General features: G+C 57.7%; 3 protein-coding genes across 3 annotated transcripts; all 3 read right to left on the bottom strand.

Annotated features, from left to right (window-relative positions):
- Positions 1 to 1,316: 1,316 nt before the first annotated feature.
- VOLCADRAFT_94176 (uncharacterized protein) lies at positions 1,317 to 13,526 on the bottom strand (the record flags this gene model as incomplete). Its single annotated transcript, XM_002953360.1, has 22 exons — positions 1,317 to 1,391; positions 1,775 to 2,007; positions 2,343 to 2,448; positions 2,835 to 3,026; positions 3,320 to 3,658; positions 4,039 to 4,221; positions 4,475 to 4,609; positions 5,005 to 5,196; positions 5,330 to 5,377; positions 5,699 to 6,034; positions 6,209 to 6,388; positions 6,453 to 6,618; positions 6,902 to 6,999; positions 7,423 to 7,558; positions 7,985 to 8,193; positions 8,684 to 8,862; positions 9,338 to 10,093; positions 10,307 to 11,099; positions 11,421 to 11,699; positions 12,489 to 12,704; positions 12,798 to 12,871; positions 13,502 to 13,526. 22 exons carry the CDS (start codon positions 13,524 to 13,526, stop codon positions 1,317 to 1,319), a joined length of 4,950 nt encoding a protein of 1,649 aa, XP_002953406.1.
- A 572-nt stretch (positions 13,527 to 14,098) lies between these two features.
- VOLCADRAFT_105930 (uncharacterized protein) lies at positions 14,099 to 18,899 on the bottom strand. The gene is made up of 10 exons (XM_002953359.1): positions 18,653 to 18,899; positions 18,477 to 18,559; positions 18,263 to 18,407; positions 17,785 to 18,024; positions 17,522 to 17,531; positions 17,056 to 17,292; positions 16,703 to 16,926; positions 16,251 to 16,533; positions 15,475 to 16,037; positions 14,099 to 15,287 (listed from the first exon to the last, which is right to left on the bottom strand). Exons 1-10 carry the CDS (start codon positions 18,881 to 18,883, stop codon positions 14,517 to 14,519), a joined length of 2,787 nt encoding a protein of 928 aa, XP_002953405.1. The 5' UTR covers positions 18,884 to 18,899; the 3' UTR covers positions 14,099 to 14,516.
- Positions 18,898 to 22,627, bottom strand: VOLCADRAFT_105929 (uncharacterized protein). The gene is made up of 7 exons (XM_002953358.1): positions 22,244 to 22,627; positions 21,273 to 21,452; positions 20,997 to 21,158; positions 20,597 to 20,787; positions 20,255 to 20,393; positions 19,709 to 19,935; positions 18,898 to 19,079 (listed from the first exon to the last, which is right to left on the bottom strand). Exons 1-7 carry the CDS (start codon positions 22,496 to 22,498, stop codon positions 19,037 to 19,039), a joined length of 1,197 nt encoding a protein of 398 aa, XP_002953404.1. The 5' UTR covers positions 22,499 to 22,627; the 3' UTR covers positions 18,898 to 19,036.
- Between the last annotated feature and the right edge of the window lie 24 nt (positions 22,628 to 22,651).

Genomic DNA, 22,651 nt, shown 5'->3' with positions numbered 1-22,651 from the left:
TTGGCAAGAACAGACGCGTTCTCGCTTGTTTGTGCGTGCACACGTTAGAAAGCCCCGGGTTACATATTTTCCTCTTGGCAAGACCACGGCGAGACCACGACCACGGGTTACATATTTTCCTCTTGGCAAGAACAGACGCGTTCTCGCTTGTTTGTGCGTGCACGTCGTGAGAAAGCCCGTCAGAGATGTGATAAGCAAAGTGCATAGTCGAATGTTATTGTTCGTGCCTCCCAAGCAACTTCTGGTGCTTCCCAAGTAACTTTATTATGCATGAACCTAGCGCCAAGGAACTGAACGAACTTTCAGACGAAGAAATGAGGTCTTTGGAACCTGCAGGTGACAGTGCTTGGTTTGTTCTCGGCCGACATGTGCTGTTTGGGGCCCCTGGCTGCTTGATACTTCGAACCAAAACCCCTTGGCCCCTTAAGTGGTTGGCAGGAGTCGTCGCATACGGGAGGCATTCTGTTGTTGCTCGAAGGTTCTCTGCGGCACGTGCCTGATCGTATCATGCCTGATTCGTATGGGTAATTGCGCTCGTGTTGATAGCCGGGAGAGGCTATGCGCTGTTGTTTGAAACGCCGAGAGCATCCTGTTTAAGGCCTTTCCTTAGACTGATCCCGCTGTACAGAAGCGCGTTGGGGAGCGGCTTCCGTAGTGCCGCTTTGCAACTGCAACCTTGAAACCATTACACTCGAAAAGCGGCAGGGCGAGCGGGCATGGCTATGTTGAAGGTGTAATGGCTAACGGTGATTATATACCAGCACCGTTCAGAGGAGACAATTGTGTATGCTGCCCATGGACTCGGCTGAGTGTGTGGCGCCGGAGGCCATGGACTGGATGGATACCTCATGTGCAAACGGACGTCCATCCTCCGGAGCTGACTCCTCCATTCAGTCAAGCCACCGGGTTATACTTAAATTGACAACCACTACATCACGTGCACATCCCACTCGCCCTCACACGTGGCGTCGACTATTCCCTTGGGACGTTAACTAACCTACCTACTTCTGGCCTACGTTTTGCCACATGTGACTATGTTTTCTTCCCTTTTCTTCCACCTTTCGTCTCCTGTGTTAAGGAGTCCCCTATGAAGTACCATTTTGCAGGCGGCACACAGGAAGCCCTTGAACCCCAGGCTCGTTTCGGGCAGACTTGCAGGTACTAGCCATTCGCTGTTATTCGCACCCCCAATCATGTAACACAAAATAGCACACACAGCATAGCGCGGTCTGGCGCGTGTCACAGCTCTCGCAAAGTTCTACCGCAGTTTGGCTGAAAATGTTACCGAGTAGGAAGCGTCTGCGCAAAAACGTTGATCACACAGGCTCAGCAAACCCCGGCAAACCCAAGTCAGCGGCCCATAGCGTACATGCAGTGCAAACTATGTAGTGCTGAGGCACGTCACCGCAGGTCTCAGGTTAAGGCGATGCGTGGTGCGGCACATTGTGCCGCGTGAGCATTTCAACTTAACCAAAACATCCCTGCCATTTGAGGCAGCGTCATGCGCCAGGCGCACGTTGCATGATACATAAGGATAATGCCATTAGCGAAGCATCAGATACACATGCCATAACGCCTGCTCGTAATCTAAACCCACATCCGCCAGCGCAACGCCTGCAACTATTGCACAAAAGGGAAAACCCATTGTGCGTTATACAGTTTATACAGTCGCACGCAACCCCGCCAGTCCCCAGCATATAACACCTGCATGCTGCGCATAAAGCCACCAGTTTGCGCCAGCTGCTGGCTAATCGCTAATTAGTTAGTCACTCACTTCTCCCTCTGTCAGCTCGGACGCCCCAGGGACGATAGCCTTCTCCGGGTAGACCAGCACCGGACAAGGTGCGGACCGGATCAGCTGCAGCAGCAAGGGCGGCAAGGACTTGGTGGAACCTGGCGCCAGCTGCACGGACAGCAGCTGAGCCCCATAATCCCTAGCCGCGATGCAAAGAGCGCTGTACCACTCGCCCTGGGTGAAGACCTTGTTCGGCGTGTGGAAGTCGTTGGCTGCGAAAGAGCAACAACAACGAAATTAACACGGAGATCCAACCAACAATGCGTTGCGGGTCATTCGTTGACCCAGGGCTCAAGCACCGTCCTCACAACGGACGAGGGAGCACTCCCAAACATTGTGCATTCTCCAAACAGAGTTGCGCGGTCATCGTTGAAAGGCTATAGCAAAGGACGTGGCAAGACACGTGCAAGCCCGATGCCGAGGAGCGCCGTGTCTCAGGTACGGTATCACTATTGCATCGTCGCTCCCATCCGGCAAGGATCAAGCCCTGCGCCCACACGGAGGAGGGGATGCCGGCCTACGGGTAGCGGCCCTGGGACCCGCCCACCTGCAGAAATGCTTTCAAAGTTCGCCACGAGCGTCTTCAGTGCAACGCAATGAATAGAGCTGGGATCGTAGCCTGGATTGCCTGGAGCCATGCCCGGTGGAAGCACCTGTGGTGGGTTGGCGGGGACCACGCAAATGATTAACGTGGGCACCGGCAGGAGGAAGCACATGTGAAGGACGCGGCCGCCTCAAACGCGGCAGCGGACGAAACGAGGGGGGTTGCTAAGAGGACGAGAATGCTGACAAAGAAACATTGTATGAGGACGAGCCGACATAATGCCGACACACGGCAAGTGCAGTTTCGCCAGTATTGTCTGATAACACAATCGCACTTGTATAATCCTCGAGCGCAGGTGGCAGGCAGAAGCACGTCAATTTATCCACAACGGCGGGACACCTCCTGTAAGTAAAACGTTGCCTCCATCTAGGGCCCTGTAACGAAGAATACTAGCTGGGGCCAAACTACATTGCCGCCTTTCTGCCCCTCGAGCACCTGCACTAGGGTCAGCGTGTCCTGCCGCAATGACGGCTCAAGCAGGCAGCGTGCGAGATGATGCATCATCGGCCTGCTGTGACGCTCCACGACCACCATGGCAGCAAGGCGGCCCGAAGTGGCACCACCCACACCCCCAACCGGGTGCCGAGCAGGGCGACCTCCGCCCGCCACAGGGTCCAAGCCATGCCGCTGGAGGCCGGGGGTTGGCAACCGGGCAGCGGTACAAAGGACAACAGGGACGAGAGAGGTTGTTACTCAATGCGCGGCCCGAGGTTACATACGGGATATTTCCGCACACGAAAACTGGGATATGCTGGTGCAGCAAAAAACGAAGACGCTACACACCCTTCAAGGAAAGGAGATGCTGTACATACAACGATAGCACTTCACAGCGGTGCACCAATCGGATGTAGGCCTAGAAGTGACTGATGCGTGGACCAATCGCAGCGCGGCTAAACCATCCTGGCAACCGCGGGCCGCACCTTCAGGTAGGTCCTGGTGTTGGCGGTTACTAGGATCACTGGCAGCGAAAACGTTCGCAGGATGGACAGGGCCACGGAGGATAGCAACACCTCTGAAGAGCCATCATCCTGCATTCCCTGTGCCCCAACACCGCCGCCGCCACGGCCGGCGGTTCCACCGGCACCCTGCGCAGTAGCGGGCTGCTTGCCCGGGGCCACTCCAGGCAGGACCAGCGGCACGTTGCGCGGAGCGGCTACCGCGACGGCGGTGATGGAGGTACTGCCAGCCACGATGAGGCCGCAGCGCTGCTGAGTCACTACGTCGCCAAGACACTCGAGCAGCCCCCGCCCGTCCTGGCTCTGCACGGCGGAGGGGAACCGCCAGGAACATTGAGTGCACATGTACGAACCGCCCTTGGACACAAAGGCAGGGACAATCACAGGCACGAATATGCCACCTGCTTGACAGCTGAATTTAAACGACAACACGGGCTTGCCGCCCGATTTCCAGCTTGTTCCTGGAGCAAGGCCGTGTACGGCCGGAAGGCTTCGGAAAGCTCTGACCCTAAGGTTGCGCATCTGAGGGCACCACGGCCCGGGTTGATCCTCGGCCCTATCAGCAGTCCATGCAGCCGGGTGCGACATGAGGGAAGCGCTATCAAGGAGCCGCATGCTTGTCTTCCCACCCCTGACCTTGCGTCCCTGCACGTGTATGCCTCCTAGTCAGCCAGACGACTCACCAACACGTGGGTGGTAACATCGGCGTGCGTGCGGAAGGCCTTCAGCAGTCGCTCCATGAGCCCGGTCCCTTCGCTGCGCTGCGCTTCCGTTGGCACCACAGTCACCAGGTGAACGCGATCACCCCGCTCGCGCCGTACCAGCCCTGCTGCCACATTGGTCGCTGTGAGGCTGACGCTGTTGTCCTGCACAGGCCGGGAGACACAGGGCGGCAAGGGCGTTCAGCAGAGCAGTAAAGCCCTATTAAAGGGAAGTGCCATTGCCCTTGGCGTGACATCCCAACCGTGCCATGCGGCATGCGGCGTAGAAGTCACACGTAAGGCCACTCGGTGCGTCTCGGCTTTGAAGGTATAGAGGGTAGCGCTATGCCGTCTAGCTCTGAGGTCTTTTGCCAAATGAGCATGGCCGTGTCTGGCACCCACCCACCCACCCACCTACCTGCACAAACACCAGGATGTTCTGCCCGGGCTTTTGTTGGCGCGTAAACGACGGCAGTTTGGCCGCTAGGCGCTCCGCCGCACCGCTGAGGTCCCTGTCGGAGGCGACCAGCACCTCCACCAGCTTCTGACCATCCTGCTTATTCACCAAGAATCAGTTACGGGCCAACGGTTTTGCGGAAGTAGGGCCAGTAGGCACGCAATAGGTGGTGTGCAGGGTGCCATGGTGGCTGAGGTTTACAAATCAACTTCCTACATGGGACCCATTCGCTGTGCCCGAATAAAATCAACAATGCCTCAGGCGGACCGGCCGCCGTAACGATCGTGAGCATGCGTAAATCCTGATTGCGCCGTATGCATGGAACCGCTTTTCGCTGTGGTCGCTTTGAAGATGAAAGACCTCCTCAACTCCCTCCATCCGGGCTGGCACTTCTTCCGTGCCCGTGGGCCGAGTACCACTTCGCAACTGCCCCCACTCGCCTGCGAACCCCGCACGAAAACAGGCAGGCGGTGTGCCTTGAGCGCGGCCACCTTGCTGGCGTGATGCATGGTGAGGTCCGTCATTGAGAGGTGCAGCCGCAGCAGCAGTGTATCCAAGCCCTGAGACGCAGCGAACGACAGCTGCTGCTCATTAAGTCCGCCGGGGGTGGGGAAGGGGAACATGGCGTTCGCCTGGCCGCCCGTCAGCGCCGACCAGCCGGGAGCATTATCGTCGTACACAGCCTGGGAGGAGCGACGCCGCAGCATTGGAGCGATGGCACGCAGCGCCTTGGCATCCACCATGGGCAGCAGCTTGGGCCGCAGGACTGTGGGTCCGGTGAGCATAGACGACAGTACCTCGAACCGGAACACGTACCTGCAACGTCACCCGGTGGCGCAGGTACGGGGTCGGGACGTACAGCGTCTCCATGATTGAAAGCCAGTACATTGCGTTGGGGTGCCACAAGCAGAGGGCGCCTTTAGAATGCTCTTAGCCGTAAAAATGTAGATACTAGTTGCGGATTCAGGTAAGTGCACTTGTAGGCATGGGAAGCTGGAAAGGGTGTGTAGGCAGGAGCATGGTATCCAGCCGACCCCTGCAACAGAGTTTTTGAGGCCTGAGTTGGGAGCAGCTGACCACGCATCTCCAGGCCTCCAGCCCCAGTGGGTTGGCAGGATGAAGACGGGAGGATGCTGGTAAGCTCCTTGCCTGGCAGAGTGGTTGCCCAAGCGCACACTCGCGCACCTCCAGGCCATCCCTCCACAACCCACCGCGCACTTGCCTGCCGATGCCTACCGACGTGGCGGTGGCTCGAGCTGTGGCCACCTGGGTCAGCTCCTCTTGCATGTGGGCGCTGTTGAGTTCGCACGCGAGCAGCTCCACCACGGGCAGCTGGGGCTTGGTCGCCCCGCCGTAGCGGTCCACCCGCACTGCGCCGTCCAGACGGCCCACCACCATGCCGGAAACCTTGGGCTTGCGGCACAGCAGCACGCTGCCGTGCTGGAGGATCATGTCACGGTGCTTCACATACGTCGATGCCGCCTCCACCACAACGCTGTACCGCATGTGGGCCGTGTTCCACTGCGGGCCGCAAATGCACGGGTGCAGAGATGAGCGATAAAGAGTTTTGTCCTCAGGGCGTCTGGGCTCTCAGGAAAAGGAGAAGACTCTGGTTGATTGGACCGGAAAGATGTCGGTCGGCCACACGTGTTTGATTTGCCCGCTACCCCTTGCACGCAGACCCCTCCGACCCACCCGCCCGTAGCCCTGGTTGCCCGCCCGGTGAGAGGGGCTGTCATGCATGCGGAAAGGATTGCCCGGAACGTGAGCTACTCGACCACGACTGGCAAAGCCTGACATCACAGCGGTTGACAGCGGCACGGACCCGCCAAGGTCCAAGCCAGGATCAGGTGTGCAAGGAACCGAGCTCAAAGACTGTCGGATACCGGCGGGGGACAGCCGGGCGTACAGGAGGCTCCCACCCTCACACGCTCCCGACCGGGACACTCAGAGAGATGCAGTTGCAGTCCTGGTGACCGCAAATGGGCATCGTTCCCCGCCTCTCCCCTTTTACCATGTAGGAAATGTGCGCCAGGCTCCGCATGTCCAACGGCCCGTCTTCCAACAGCAACGACAAGTCCTGGCCGCTTCGGCTCACAAACCACCTGCGGCGGGCACCCCGTTGCGGGCATCTAGTTCATGTATGTCAAGTTGCCGGGTGAATAGTAGACCCGACACGGCCCAAACCAACGATACGGAAAGGTACAAGGGGTACAAGGCCAAGCCCCACAGGCCCGGCAAGCACCGCAAGACCCTGCATTGCGATAATAACCTGCCAGCACCCAGCCAACGACTCAGCCACAACACCTGGTTGCAAGGGGCATTGGGAATAACCAGGAGCTTCACAGGAGCTCGCAAACCCTTTTTCGCTGTTGATGTGGCACCTACTCGGTGGAGCGGTCTCGGAGCTCCTGCATGATGCTGTGTGGCAGGCGCTCGAGTTCGCCGGACTCGTTCACGTACAAGGCATGTCCCGGCCACAGCAGCTGCAAGGGGCCGCAGCAAAGGACACAAAACGCCGTTCAAAGGGCCATCCGGCTGCGAGGACTAAGGCCCCATTCCCCATCGCGACCCTCCTGTTCCCTCACCGTATCATCATCTCGCCAAAACCGGACTAACCGGGCAAACCAAACCAAACCAAACCATTGAGTGGCAGCTGCGACTGCACAAGGCCCTGGAGCCACACTGGCAAGCAACCGTGTTGACGGAGACGTACTTCCGCAGTGCCGCGCGACTGCGTGCCTCATACATATATGACTCATGCGGCACAGGGACCGCCCAACGCCGAGCTACACGACATCAGGCGCCGACCTCCGTCAGGCTGCTGGCTATCAGCCAGTCGGCTATCAGGACCTGCAGCCCTGCACTGCCCCTGTGTCGCCGGAAGCGGGACAACGAATGAAACCCACCTGCAGCATGGAGTATCCGGTCCCAGGTGTGTGTTCGGGCTGGTCGGACGCCGGCAGGTAGGCGTGGTCCGCGGCGCTGTAGCGCATGACGGGATGGGTCCGCTGCACCACGATGTACAGGTTCTTACGGAGGCGCCTGTGCGCAACCAGTGACCAACAAGACGCGTTGAGGATCCCGGGTCGGACAGTTCCGTCGTCGCACAGGAGACGCGACTGGCGGCATGAACAATAAGGCAGCGTCCAGCGGCTTCAGCTGCCAAGGAACACCCCGCCTCGCGGGAAAAAGCATACCCTGGCCTATGGGCGCAATGCCATCGTGACGGCAACCCCACCTCCGCGTGCGGCCCTTATCTTACCTCGCCAGCTCCCCTCGTTCGCCCTAGTTCGTTCCTGAGCTCCTCTCCCACCTGCCACTCATTTCCATTTTCTAAGTTATACCCGACAGCCCAGTCGCTTTGACCCAGAGTCCCAGCGATGCCCGCGACCACACGTCACTCCGTGGCGCCATCACCATTACCACACAGGAGGTCAAGCAGCTACGCAGCTGCTCGGGCCGCCTCACCTGTAGATGTCGTACTGGAGGAGGTCCGCCGCGATGACCTCCCGCTGGCGCTCGCTGATGTGCAGGATGATGGGCAGCAAGTCCAGCGCCTGAGGACTCGCCGCCTCCGCCACACTGTTGGCCAGCTGCTGCAGCACCCGCACACCCAGCGGCAGCCCCACCATGCGCTCGCCGGACGGCCGCTGCGGCGAACCCTGTGCCTCACCCAGCTGCAGCAAGCGCACGGGGCCAAAACAGGGGAAGGGGAGTTCCGAGCGAGTCGCGTGCGGGAGCCAGACCAGGCAGCAAAACGACCCTTATCGGGTAGTAGTAGATGCAGCAAAAGCCCAGGGTTACGTTGTCATATCGCGTTACAGATGCAAGGAACGGAAAGCGCGAGACGGACATACGGATGAAACAAACTGCTGCGGCCCTGAGCCCTGTGCCTGGCCCAAGCACCCGCGAGTGCATAGGACTACGGCTCCTGGCCACTAGTCCAAAAAAGGCTCGGATGTCCCTCGGCGCGAATGTCGTTTCCTTGATACCACTACCTGCGCCTTTTGCCTTAGCCGCCATGGCGCTGCGCAGTTCCAAGCCACTGCACCCCGCGGCCGCCGGCAGGTGGCACCTGCACCCCTATGCACGTCACCGCTGCCAAGGGCGCCTGCACCCTCCCGCACTCGCGAACCCCTCATTCCGCTTGCCCCAGCCGACGCGCACCCTGTCCGATCCCAGGAGGTCCGCGGCCACCTCCCAGGGGTCGCTGGTCCACAGGTCGAAGCGGTTGCCGGTGGGTCCCACCAGCGGCTCGTCGGAGTAGCACATGAACTGGAAAGCCACCGCACCCGCCTTGAGGCAGCGCACCATGTCCGCACGGTGCACCACGTACTCATCGGAGGCTGCGAGCGGAGCGGCGGCGGTGACTGGGTTTAGATTTGCTGTGGAAAGCAGTGAAGGACCGCTGTGCTTCATGCATGGCATCCGCACACGGAGAGCCACGTGAACGGCTGCTCTTTCAACTCCTATTGCTACAGTGGCCAGCGATTACCGGGTGTGGCATATCGCCACATCGCCACATCAACTCAACTCCCATCCAAATGCTGTGAGTTGTCAGCTGTGTAGTTCAGGACCAGTTCAGGATCGGTTCAACATTAACTTTCTCAAGGACTGCAGCCGCTGCACGCCGGCCGGTGCTAAGGCCAAGACTGGTCATGCACTCTATACGTAGAAATCCGTATCCGCACCCCGCGCTAGGTGGCAGGATCACGCAACATCGTATACAGAAGCCAAGACGTAACACCTAATAAATGTGCACTGCGCTTTTAGGCGCTTAGAAGCGCCTGTCCCTGTTACTGTATCACGCCCCGGTCTCACTCGGCCAGGTGTCCAGCGCCGCGTCATCCTGCGTGTGGGCCGCCAGCCACCAGCGTTGATCTGGCCAGGCGCTGTTGCACAGGTCCACCACATTCCGGAACTGCCTCGCCGTGTCCACCAGCGCATTGCGGGTGTCTTCCGCCAACAGCTTGAACCTCCCCAGCGCCTGCTCCAAGGACTCACCGTCCTGGATCAGCACCGGCGGTCCAGCAGCGCTTGGAGGAGCTGCGACCGCACCCCCAACCGGCGCTGCTGCCGGGGCCGCACCAGCTGCATCGCCATGGCCTGTTACACCCATAGACCGCACTACGGCCAACGCTGCACCGGCCGCAGCCCCCATCGTCAGGGGTGCAGGGGAGCTGTGCGAGAGAGGGCCCAGCGGCCGGCGCGCGCCGGCGATGGGTGGGGGCGCGGACGGTGGCGAGGGCTCCACGGGCCGTCCGCCTCCGGCACCGGCGCCGGCACCGTTACTGCGTTGGACTGCACTGCCGGTGCCGTTTGGCACAGTATCGGGCTTGCGTGGCACGGTTGGTGTCGTGGGGCTAGCCAGGGGCGTCTGCTGCTCATTGCATAACAACATGCTGACTGGGGCGCTGGTTGAGGTGTTGACAGAGGAGGGGCGGCGCTCGGGTTCCAAGGGGACCGAAATGTTGTGTGGTGCATTGGGGTTGTACGTGGTCAGGTCCAAGATTTGCGCCACGCGAGGCAGGGCGCTGGGAACGGGGCCGCCGTCGCCGGTGAGGAATGGTTGCCGAGCTGCGAGGTGTGGGCGTGGTGTGGGTATGACGGCGGACGTACAGAGCGAGAGTTCGTGTGACGGTTTGGAATTCCGTTACGGCTAGCTTCCTCCCTTTTCCCCCACTCCATGCTATAATAGATGTCACATCACTGGTGACGGCCATTGAAAGGCGTTTTCCCTGCTGCCACCTGCTTCACCAAGATCACACCGCACCCAGCTCGTGCACTCACCCATCTGCGTGCAGCCCAGGGTCGCCACGGACCGCGACAGTGTTGGATCCCGCTGCGAGAACCTGGGTGAAACGGTCGGCACCACCGCCGCCGCTGACGAAGGTGGAGCAGGCCCCAGCCCCGTCCCAGGTGCGGACACCCTGGCATGCGCGGCGGACCCGACACCATTGGGCGGCGGCAGTGATACCGTCCCCGACAGGATACCGCCGGCCGCGCCCACACCACCCGCAGTGGTGCTGCCGCCGCTGATCGACAGACGTGTACTGTACAGGCCGCTTAGAGCTGAGTTGGAGCCGGACCGCTGCGCCGAAATCGTGGGCACCAGCGCCGACGTGGCTGCCGAAGGGCCCACGGCGCCGCCTCCGCTGCTGATGACCACACCGTCGGACCCCCCAGCGCCGCCCTTCTTGCCGTTCAGTGGTGTGCGCAACGCGGCCATCCCGCTGTTGCTCCCAGGTGAAGTCAACGGTAGCAGAAGGGGCGTGCTGGCTTGACTGCCGGCGCCAGCGCCGCCGCTGGTGGACTCTGGGACGGAGCCGTGGCGGCGGCCGCCACGCACGCCCGCTATCGGTGGAGGGGGTGGGTCCGCCGTGAGTGCGGTACGCGGCTTGGATCGCAGGTTCATGGCCCCCGACTCGCTGACCGCGCGGCCCCCTGTTCCCTGCCCGCCGCTGCGGCCTGGCCCGCTGCGCAGGGCCCGTTGCGGGGAAGCTCGGCCCCCTGCAGTGTTCCGCGAAGATGCCGGCGCCTTTCCGTTTCCGTCTCGCAGCTGCGCCAGCTGAGAGACAGCAACCTGCGAGGCATGGAACGGGAGCAGTCAGGGAGCCTAGGGCCCTAGGCACCAGCGCCCAACGACTGCCGAGTGCTGTATCTACGCCTGGTGCAGATGGGCGCCACGCGCACCATCCGCAGCTCCCCCAACTCCATCTCGCTGTGAATTCCGCAAACAGACACCGTCGTCGTGCCATATCACCGAGATCCCAACCTTCTGACGTGTCCCAAAGAATGGCAAAGAAGGGAAATGGGCCAATCATCAAGGCTGATACGCCAACCCAGTTTCTTGCAGCTGGCCCCACCGCTCTCCTACCCCTGTCCTGTCCCCGGCCCTCCGTACCTCGGTGTCCAGTAGCTCCCCCTCCAGCTGCCGGTACCTAGCTGCCAACGCCTTGAGCTCTCCCCACCGCTCCTGAGCCGCCACCGGCACCAGCCAGCCAAGGTCTGTGATGGGCGCGCTCAGCCGCTTGACCTCCCGCTTCAATCGCACCATGGACCGCACAACTAGGAACACCCTACGCCGCTGCTCATGGGTGCGCACCCGCCACTCCGCCGGCTCCCCCAAGCCGCTGCGGTCCAGCTCTGTGGGCAGGTTGTTCTGGCGGAAGACGACCAGCACCTGACGGCCATACCCCGACAAAGGATATTGCGGAAAACGCAAGCGGAGGTTAAAGCAGATCCCGGTGCCCACGCAGGCCGCCCACTTACACAAGTTCGCCGTCATCGAATGACCGGATAACTGTAGGGTATATGAGTGAAACGAAAGAAAACCAAGGTTTTCTGTGTATTTGCCGAGAGCGTACTCGGTTGAATGTCGTTGGTGCGTACGGCTGGACCGTACAAGGCTAGAGTAAGCCGCAGGAGTGCGACGGAAAGAGTAATTTCGCGAGTTCATAGCGTCAGTACTGACAGGTTTCCGCTGCAGCTTCGCCTAATCTACAGCGTTCGGAAGCAGAGTTGCTCGGTAACCAGGCTCGCCCCCCACCACCCACGGAAGCAAGCACAACTTTCCTGCCTGCAGGTACCCCTCCGTCTGTACGACCCCTAAGCGATAAGGCAACTACTCAAGAAAACTAGATGCACCACGCAGCAACCGAGTAGATGCGCTCCATCGCGCATGCACGGCAGGAGACGCCCGCGCGCGCTGGGTTGAAATGGTGCCAGCGCCAGACGAGTGCACAGACTTGTACGTCAGGAACAAACACACATATAATCTGTTCCAAACTTTCGTATTCCAACGGCGGAATATGCGTAAGCTTTCAGTGGCCGCGTTCTGTTGTTATAAAGGCGACGTTGTTCATGTAACTAAGAGAGATACGCAACTGCAAGCCGGCGCGAGGGTCCATGTTCAGTGCCGTACCACCGTCGCCTCAACCCCAAGGAGCGTGACGTGTATGTGCGGCCCCACCTGTCGAAGCACCTCGGAGGCTCCCCCCAGCGCTTCTGCACCGCCTTGTTCCGAGGTGGCGGCTGCGGCAATAGCAAGCGCATCCTCGTAGCGCTGGGCCAGCAGGCGCTCGATGGCACGCTTTTCAGTGTGCAAAATGCTGCCACTGCTGAGTTTCGCAATAGCTGCTTTAAGGTCATTGTTGTCCTCTGAGTCCGTCAGGAGGGGAATGGGCTCCTGTTGCAGGTGCGGGGGTGGTGGGCAGTCCTAGGCACAAATGCCGCACGTGCAGTGCACACGTCCATCTTTTGGAGTTCGCGGTTGGCCCACCTGTGTAAGCTTCTTCACAAGCTCGTCAAGGTTTGTTATTGATTGGCCCCTCCGTAGGGGTGGGCGCTGCAGCCCTGGGTTTGTCAAACGGGTGGCGGCATGACATGCAGGTGGGTGTTATGAGCATCTTGGTAATGAAAAGTCAGAGTGGCGACAGTAACATCGTTAGTACGTCGCTGCTGCGAGCCGTTCGGCTCTCAGTCTTTACCGTCCATCGACGGAAGTACATTAAGCAACTTATCATTACGACGAACCGGCCTGTGTTGTAAGAGTTACACAAGTCAGATCATATAGTGTGTTGCCAAACACACGTACAAATGCGTCTACCCAATCGTAAGTGCTCGCAAGGCTAACACACACCCAATGCCCTTCAACCTTACTGGCATTATGAAATTCTAGGATATGACTCTGGCAAGGACAATAGGAGGGCACTGGCCTTCCGACTACATACCAATCTATCCGCCAAGCCCAATTGCTTACGGCATAATTGGGGGCAGAATGCGCGAAAACTTCATCTTGAACAAAAAATTTCTAGCTGATGGTTGTCCCACCCAGCAGCGGCAACAACGACTGTTGACATGCACCGGCCGTTTCCGCGATTCAGACACCATATGTCCAGCACAGAAATATTCCGCTCACCAAGAAGCTCGTCAAGCTGCTTGCTTCTCTGGCTCCGCCATGCGCTCCGGCAGTACTTAACCCACCACTCTGTTCCTCCACTGTTTTCATGTATACTAGTTCCGTTTCCCATGGAGCATTGGTAAAGTACAGTTCAATGCCTATGTTGTCCAAGCTCCATGGCAGGGGAGGGCTCTGCTTGTGGAATTTGTTCAGCACGCCATGACAGCTTAATGAAAGGCATTCTCGCGTAACACGTCCGCATCAGTGTGGGGTTTGGATGGATATAACTTTAATCGATAGATGCGAAAGTTTAGTTTTGGCTGCACGATATCCGTACACCAACCCGACCGGAAGTCGAAGCTTGTAGGTAGCCCAGGGTTGGACTGCAAATGGAGCTAGCCAAACTCCAACCTGGTACCATTTCTCTTTCCGTGTGTATGCATCTTTAATCGGATTAATGCCCGGGTGTGCTGCCCTGAAGCATTCCAATTAAGTGAAGCCTCAATAGGTACCTAGATTGTGTTGACATTCGGCCAGAACATTGACCGCTGTACGGCAGATAAGATGGAATCTTTGGTATGGAGATGATGTTCTGTGACTTCACTATGCCGTCCGTGAGCGGTAGTCAATGAAAGCCACTCCTCATTCCGGATCAGCAAGGTAGGGACCAAAAGCGCCCAATTCAGCCACGTTACAGGGCCATCCTTATGCTAGAGTTCATTGGCACTGTACCAAGGCAAGTTATACGGCTCCATCATGTTCCCATTCCGAAAGCCGGTCGTCCACACACAGTCTTCTCGCCTCGCGTCCAACAGCACATCACGCACAGCTTATAAGTTGTGCAACTTAAGCCATAACACAACGCAACCTGCATGCCTCCACTACCATTAGTCGTTTTGTGCAACAACACACCAGAAAGGCACCCTAAACCTTTGGCACACGGCAAGCGGGGTCCCAGACACCAGTTATTCTAGCAGTGAATCTAGCTATACGCTCTCCCCCTCAGCGGTCCACGCTTAAAGTTCTCGCGCGAGCTTCTTACGATGGGGCGCCCTATCGGCGCAGCTTCGTAAAACCCAGAGCACAGCCTAAACTCCCTTAATCCCAAGCATCGTTGATTGCTCCATGCATCTTAGCCACTTTCCCAGCTCCCTGTCCCGACCAAGAGTTTGCAACCTTCGCCTTGAGAGCTGGCTGCGTCCAGGCGTTTTGCGGGTGCGTCCGGCTTCCGGAGCTTCCGCCGGCCCCGGATGCCGGCAAGCCTATCTTCATCATTGTGCCCTTTCCCTTCTTCCCCTTGGCCGAATTTGCACCTAACGATGAAGCCGCCCCATCATCGCCGCCAGTGGCTTCTGTGCGATTTCCTGCTGCCGCGCTTGCCGCTGCTGAGCCTCGCCGACTAGATTCCGTCAATAGCGGTGGAAAATCTTCCACGGCTGGCGGATTCCGCGGCGGTTTTGGAGATTCAGTCATGGGCACACGCGCGCTCAACGGCATCGCTGCCGCCGGCTGCATGGCGCCCCGAACGATTGAAGCCGCCTGTACTGGCTCCAGTGCCACGGCCGCTGTGGCTGCAGCAAGCTCCTCCTCCTCTCTGGGCCGCGAGCTCCCACAGGCCTCGCATCGGCCATGGTCAGGTGCATTACAGAGGTTACAGCGCTGGCAGCTCCATGCCGACTGCTGAGCGACACGATCGGCCTTTGCCACCGCCGCCTCGGGGGGCATCCAGCCGGCACCGACCAGCCCCGGGTCTTGCGCCGCGGGAGAGCAGATGAAGGCGCGGTGCACTTCCAGCAGCAACCTTCGCTTCGTAGTATCTGGACAGAGAGATACCAATTCCGCTACTAGGGACAGCAAGCCCAGGCTCACCTGGAAAATAGCACACAGAGCGGGATTGGGTTGAACCCGCCCAAATAGGTTCTTGCATCTACGACAGGTTTTATGACTCGCAGTGGGTTGATCCCGCACATCCCGGTGCACACCGAAGTTCCAGTACTCTACTTGTTTTTGCGCAGGCACGTAATAAAGACAGCTTGGCTATTGTAGGAAGACTTACCATATAATCATGGTATTCTTCCGCCGTCAGCTCGCCCCGCATGAAGAACATGCTCTGCTGTCGAAATGTGTCAAACGCTGCACCGCTGAGCTGGCGCTTAATCCGCTCAACAAGCGCCTTGTTCGCTGCTTTAAGGCTGTCCGAAACACCTCCGGCACCACTGCTAGGTGGGGCAGCGGAGGCGCTGGTAACAGCAGGCTCCGGTGTATTGGCGCTTGTCTGGGTCTTTGCTTCGGAGGACGCCTTGACCTGGCCCTTCGTTGCACGTGCCTTGGCCCCGGCTTTGTTATTGCCACCCGGCAAGGATGGAAAGTCCTCGGCTTTAAGCTGCGCTGCTGCATCCGACTTATTCCCGAGAGCAGGCGTGGTTGCAGCTGCCGCTGACGTAGTTGCTGCGGCAGAGCCAGGACGCATGAAGAAATTGTTGAGCACTGCAGCCTGGGACAGCGCAGGTCCTGGGAGGACACCCAATGATGCAGCGGGCGGTTCCGACGACGGAGGTGGTGACACCCGTTGCACACTCATACCACCGCCAAGGACTGGAAACTCTTCCTGCCCGAACCCTGGCGGGCGGCGGTTAGCAGGGGCGGGAGCAACGACGTCCGCCGCACGCGTGGCTGGTGAGGCGCTTATGGTTTGCATTTGCGCCCGTAAAGACGCTTGCTGAGGTGGCGTTGCCAATGGGGCCTGCTGCAACGGCCTGAGAGCCGGGAAATCAGCAGTACCCGGAATTACCTGGGCCGAGCTGCTGGCTGGCATATTCGTCCCAGCTGCACTTGCTCCGTTGGTGCCGCTTGGCCCTGGCCCAGCACGGTTCAGTACGCGGGGGGGCTGTGCTGCTGCGCTTAGGCGCTCCGCCAGTGTACGCTGCTGCTCCTTAATGCGACGCCGTTGATTCTTAGACAGCGTTGGCAGCGCCGGAAAGTCGTGCTCGGACAGGCTTCCGGCGCTGGGTTGCGCGCCAGTGAAGGCCGCCCATCGACCCAATGCCCCTGCAGCTGCTTGCTGAGAACTGGGCGGTGCCGGGAAATCCTCAGCGGTGAATGTGACGCTGCTAACCTGCAGAGACATCGAGGACACGCAGTGTGTGCAATGTCCGGTAATAATGTAACCCTTCTTCTTTCACCCTCACAAGTCGTGGGCAGGAAGCCGCCCCAACGTACATCTCCTCCCCAGCTTCAATGTCGCCCACCCCAGTTCAAAAAGAGCGGCTTCTACCCCACCTCACCTCCGAAGCACCTTCCTGCCCTGAGGTGCTCGCTGTCTGGAAAAATTGGGGTTCTGAGCGGCTGTGGTGTATCCCGCTAGACGGACCGCGGCCATTGCGGGCCGCCCGGCTTCCAATGTTGTGTCCACCGCCGATAACAATGGCTTTCCAAGCAGGTATCCAGAGCGCAGTGAAAGAGAGGAGGAAAACCATGTCACCATGTTCCAAGTAATGATGCTGATGCCCTATTGGCAAAGCGCAATGGACAGATACGTGCCTGTTCAGCTATGCCATACAAACGTACATCCAGGCAAGCCAATCGACAAAGCAGGTCTAATCCACTTCTGCAGCGCAAAACCCGAGGAAGCCCTTACCAGCCCGCTCGAGCCGCGCGCTGGCCCCCGGCTCCGTTTCCTCGTCATCCCGTGACCGGTACTGCAGCTGCAAAGGAATTGCAAGTGCCTGACGCCGCTGAGCTGCCGACATCTTCACCTCATCACCATGCTCGGACGCGAAGTGCGCCTTCAGCTCGTATTCGGTGCTGAACACCACAAACTTGCGCTCCAGGCAGACTGGATGTGGACACGGGTGGTGCTCCTTGGTGAAGTGATCTGCAAAGAAGCGTCGCCACACAAGGAACGCCGCACAACATCGAACTGTAACTTCGTTGGCAAGCTGCATAATTGCGAAAGCAAGCCCACGCTCTGAACCATATCATGCATCGCACGACCATGCCCATGCTATCTGCTCACGAAACACACACCACCAAGTGAAGGCAGGATTCACAACGGTTCAGGCACGAACCCACTGGCTTCTGAAAAACATCTCCACGCCGCTCACCCTCGAGCTCCTAGCCGTACATGGTGTCATCCGTCCGCAGGTGCAGTCATAAGCAAAGCGGGGTGAAAGGGGCGTCAGAGTGACACAAGGATATGCAGCGGTCTCTTGTAGCCCAACACGTGGCACTCCGCCACGGGATGCAGGCAAGCATACATGTAACACCCGTTTTCCACGTTCAAACGGCAAATAAAGGCTGTCTGACACGTACCCCGCGTTCTTTTGCAAACGAAAAAGGCTTATTGCCCATCGCAACCGAGACCAACCTTGTAGTGTCGGTAGTAGACGTATTTGTCGGGGGCAGCCCGCCTGCACAAGAAGCAGTGTTCATGGCTGCCTTCCATATGCCGATACAACTCGTTGGAGTCATAGAAACGTGTGCGGCAGAACTTGCATAATGGATGTCCCTTGAACCCGCTCTCCGCCATGGGTCCCGACTCGTCTCCCGTCTCTTGATGTCTGCGCAATGCATCTTTGCTGTACAGAATCTGCTCGCTTAGGAAGACCTGGTAGATGCAAGGAGGAAAACAAGGATTAGCAGGAATGCCTGCAACCCGTCATCGCCATTAGTCATAAACCCCAAAAATGCATGCAAACAGCTTTTGCCGAAGTCGAACTGCCCGGCCAAACTCCTTCCCGGCAGAGCTAAGACAGGGTCATTCCTCTTTTACAACACCTTCCCCTTCACACCCCAGACATCTTGTGGGCATGTCTCCCCGCAGCCCACGGTATCCGCGCACGCACCTTTCGGCCCTTGAGACACACGTCGCAGAAATATTGGCTATATGTGCCCTCAATGTGCCGCTTAAGCGAGTTGAAGTTGTTGAACTTTAGGGGGTTCTTGGCAACCCCAGATTCCAAAATAGGGTGAGTGAACCCGCACAACGCCCTGCAGGTCGAAAAGACCGCCTTTGCAAGCCTTCAACTACTTTGCCAAGTCAGGAACGAAAACACGTACCGTATCTCCTGGAAGTGCTTCTCGTCGTCGAAGTAACCGTTGATTTCAGGCAGCGCGAAGAGCTCACGCCGGTCCGCGCGGGCCTTGCGGCGGGCGACACAAAGGCCAGGTCATTCAGGCTGGCCAGGTCAGGCCATCAGAAATCAATAAGTAAAATCACGCTAAGAGTCGCCCACCTGCAAGTTCTCAAACTCCTCCGGCGCCAGACGTGCTGTGTAATCTCCCATAAACCGGGTAAAGTACACCTGCGCGTTCTCCTGACGACAAAAGACGCAGCCGCGATCCTTCAGCACAAAGCGCATGCGGGCAACGCATCTTGAACAGACTTCCTTGTGTCCGCAGGAACCAAAAGCTGTAAATTCTAATGGGTCCGCGCACACTAAACACAAATCATCGTGCATCGCCATATTTCACGCGTTTTATCATTATATTGTTACAAAACTACGTTGTCATGATTTGGTCCATAGATACCATCAGAATAGCCAAGTCCGCTGCCGTACATGCAGTTGCCAACTGGCCAACTCAAAAGACGCCAGGATAAACTGCAGTAAGCATCACCCTCAGTTCTTGAAGTACTTGGAATAGTTCATAGGGCATGTAAACCTGTTGATGGAAAAAACACGCAGGACAAGTGTGCGTTTTGCAATCTTGCAGCTATTCAGCTGCAATTGCGGGACTCGGTTGTGCAAAAGGGCTTGGGAGTGTGCAGGATTCAGAAAGCCCGGAGATGGGAAAGATTTGCCGTTGGAAGGAGATTACGGAAGCCCAAGCGTGAAAATTTCTAGGATTAGAACGCGAGCCATAGGGGCCGTCACGGGGAAGGCAGTTGGCCAGGGTGGGCAATGCGCCGCAGATGTCGTCAAACTCCCGCGCTGGATGGTTAATGAACGGTTAAGTACGAGGTACCGGCACTGATCATGGTGACCCGTGAGCCTAACTGCCTGACCCGTTATCAGCGAATACAACCAGAGGTCGGCAAATCGGTTTCTACGGCTGCGGGAGGGCATAATTTCGGTCAGTAAACCTAACAGACCACATAGAGTTCCAGTTCAGTGCGTGGCCCTACGGGACCCAATAGAGGCTGCAAGTCACATCTTTTTGGTAAAAGTTTGGTCATTAGGGAACCGCAGCCGGGGCTTAAGCCGAATTTCGGCTGCGGGTACTGTGGTACGGACCCGCAGTACCCGCAGGATTTGCCGGCTTCTGAATACAACAATGATTTAATGGCCTACCTGTGTGGACGCCGCTCAAACTGTCCATAGAACGTATAATGTCTCCACGCCGCAGTGTCCGAACTGATGCCCGTCAGGTCCGGATTTCGCTGCCGGTAGAAATCCATATCGAAACAGCTAGGCCCGCGCGCCTTAGCAACGAGGATGCGGGGGGCCTTGTATGCAAATTCGTCGTCCGCGTACTTGTTTGACAGCACCACGGAACGATTCTTCGACGGCCCGGCCTCCTGGACACGACAGAAGTGAGCGATGCTAAACATCGGGTTCGAACAATATCCTATAAGTACGTTCGCAAAGACCCTTTTTTGCACCCCCGAAATCGTCAAAAGACGGCTGGCCATGCGCACTTGGCACTACCCTCTTGCAATCCACAGACTACCCATTGCATGGCGGCACCATACGCAACAACATACATTAACCGACGCAGCGCTACTAAAGCAGTGCGCGGCTTCCCAAACAATATACACATCTCATATGGTACACACGCATACAACGCAGGGTATGGCCATACCATAAGGCACCATATAAGAAACAAGAAACCCTCACCAGCCATGAGTCGTATTGGGCTGCCCTCAACGCGTAGGTGACGTTGCGCTGCAGCAGGAACTCCTTGACCTTTACGAACATCACTTCCAGCGGGTCCAACGTTATACCGTCGTAGGTCAGTTCGGACTGAGGACTTGACCTGTGTACGGTGAAAACGTAAAACTTCGACGCCCTAGTAATAAGCAATATGGCATGTTAGAGGCGCGACATTACATCTACGCACTCCACACACCTTTCGTCGTAATGCCCACAACACATCTCACGGCATTGCCAGCTCCCCACAACTTCCGTGTCCGAACGCGCATACACGGACCTGGAATGCCTTATTCAGCAGTTACGAACCTTGCATTACAGCCCCAGCTCGATTTTTTCCGCCAATCAATCTTCTGGTATTTGGTCATAAGGCAGTCGATGTTGAAACCAGCCTTCAGTATGGCAGTGGAAGAACCCAACTCGCTATAGTAAATGGTGTTCCACCGATTGTTGTGACAGTGAAAGACGCGACCATCGTCCAGGAGCACTTGCAAGCCGACCTAGTCAAGAGGAGGGCACACATTACTTTGACCCTAAGAAGAAAACGAGCGCTGGGCTAGGGTGCGAACAAGTAGAGGACCAAGCAGCACTTGGCCATTTGAGGGTCGCCTCTCTTCCCACCGCGTACTGCCACCGCTTCCGTTGCTATAGTGCCATCGACAAAAGGGCGCCTCCGCATAAATCCACAAGGGTACCCTGCCCCACTCACCCGATCGGTCGCGACAGCATAAGACTGCACATGGGGGTTATAGCGCCACTTGCCGCGGAAGTCACCGTTAAGGGCGCTGCCCTCGCAGCTGATGGTCGGACCCACCATTTTTACGTCCCCAACCAGGCGGGAAGTAAACGGCTGCGTCCAGTGTATATGTCCCTGCGGAATGTCAGGAGCACCATTGAGCTGCTGGTTGTTCTTATCCTGCCTTAACGTTGACAGCTACCACACCGCATACCCCAGCCAATTCACGGCACAAGCACTGGGGCGTACCCGAGCGTAGACGGGCATGAACGGACCCCGGACACTGCAATTGATGAAGAAGAAAAACTTGTAGCGCCTGGCGTCCACACGGCCAGTGAACAGAAGCCAGCCATAGGAGCCCCAGTCATAACAACGGTTGGTATGCCGGACATATCGCGCATGACGGGGCAGATCGGGTAGCTTGGCATTCTGCGCAAATAAAAAGAAGCAATCAACAAGAGTAAATCCGCATATCAATGCCGTGGGTGGTCGTGCCCAGAGCCAAGGTGCCAGGAAAGGGCTCTTCAGATAAAGCACCGGAATCTCAGTTAGTCATGGCTAGCTGACGCCAGGATGGAGGCCATTCGAAGAGGCCTTCTCCTATCACCGCCCTGGAAGCATGATGCCGGGACATTACGTGAACGGCTAAGCAGGATCAGCGTGCGGTACGAGGTCGCAGTGTGCCTAGCACACATCCATATGTAAACCGACGACACAATAGCAAAGGACGCAAGTTCGGTGTCTTGTCTGACTGTTGAGGCACATAAACAGGCGGCAATTGCATATGTATTTGCACTTTCGTGCGCACGTCGATTAGCAGACAGGATGAGCACCACGTGCCTAAGAACAGATGAACCCCTGCAGTTCCCCCTGCACAATCTACGAGGGTGCATCGGCACTGCCAAGGCCAACCGTGGAAAGCTACAGATTGTTTTGAACAGGACAATCCAAATTATGTTTTCATGGATTGTATCGCCAGAGGGGGGTGGCCTTGAGCATTAGGTGTAACAAAAGCCCTTGCGCAGTGGCGATACCCAATACAACAGGTCCACCATTGAGGAGGCACCGGGAGTGCAGGGTCGCGTTGTGGACTCCCACGTTGTGAAATTCACGCAAACTATCGGGGGTAATGGAAGCAATGCTGTTGGTATAATGCAACCCGCATGCATGATTGGAAGACCGTAGGTTGGGAATTCCCCCGCCGTGATGCCATAACCTACATGCATTTCAGTGGACTCCTGCACGATGATAATGTAGTCACTGCGTGTGTCACCTTCAATGGCTTCCCTCACAAAGTACCCAAGGTTGCGCACGAACTCAGGGTCGGTTGGTGCGAAGCTGTACATGACCAAGATGTCTCGTTGCGTCGCGTGGACTTCATCAAACCAGTAACGTGTTCCCGTTAGGAGAGTAATGAACAAACAAGCCTTAACCCTACATGCCCATCCTCCATAACGTTGCAGCTTTCCCCTCATCGTTGATTATAGTAATACTTTTGTTTGGTTTTTGGTCCTAAAGGCGTTGATCTACGGAGTAAGCTTTACAACCCCCTTATTTGTAGAGCGCCATTTCCCCGTAGGAAACGAATCCATGCTCGGACGGCTAGAGACAGTGACAACACCTTCATT

This window comes from Volvox carteri (assembly GCF_000143455.1).
Source record: "Volvox carteri f. nagariensis unplaced genomic scaffold VOLCAscaffold_36, whole genome shotgun sequence".
Lineage (NCBI taxonomy): Eukaryota > Viridiplantae > Chlorophyta > Chlorophyceae > Chlamydomonadales > Volvocaceae > Volvox > Volvox carteri.
Note: the sequence above shows the minus strand (reverse complement) of the source record. Positions and strands in the feature narration are given on the sequence as shown.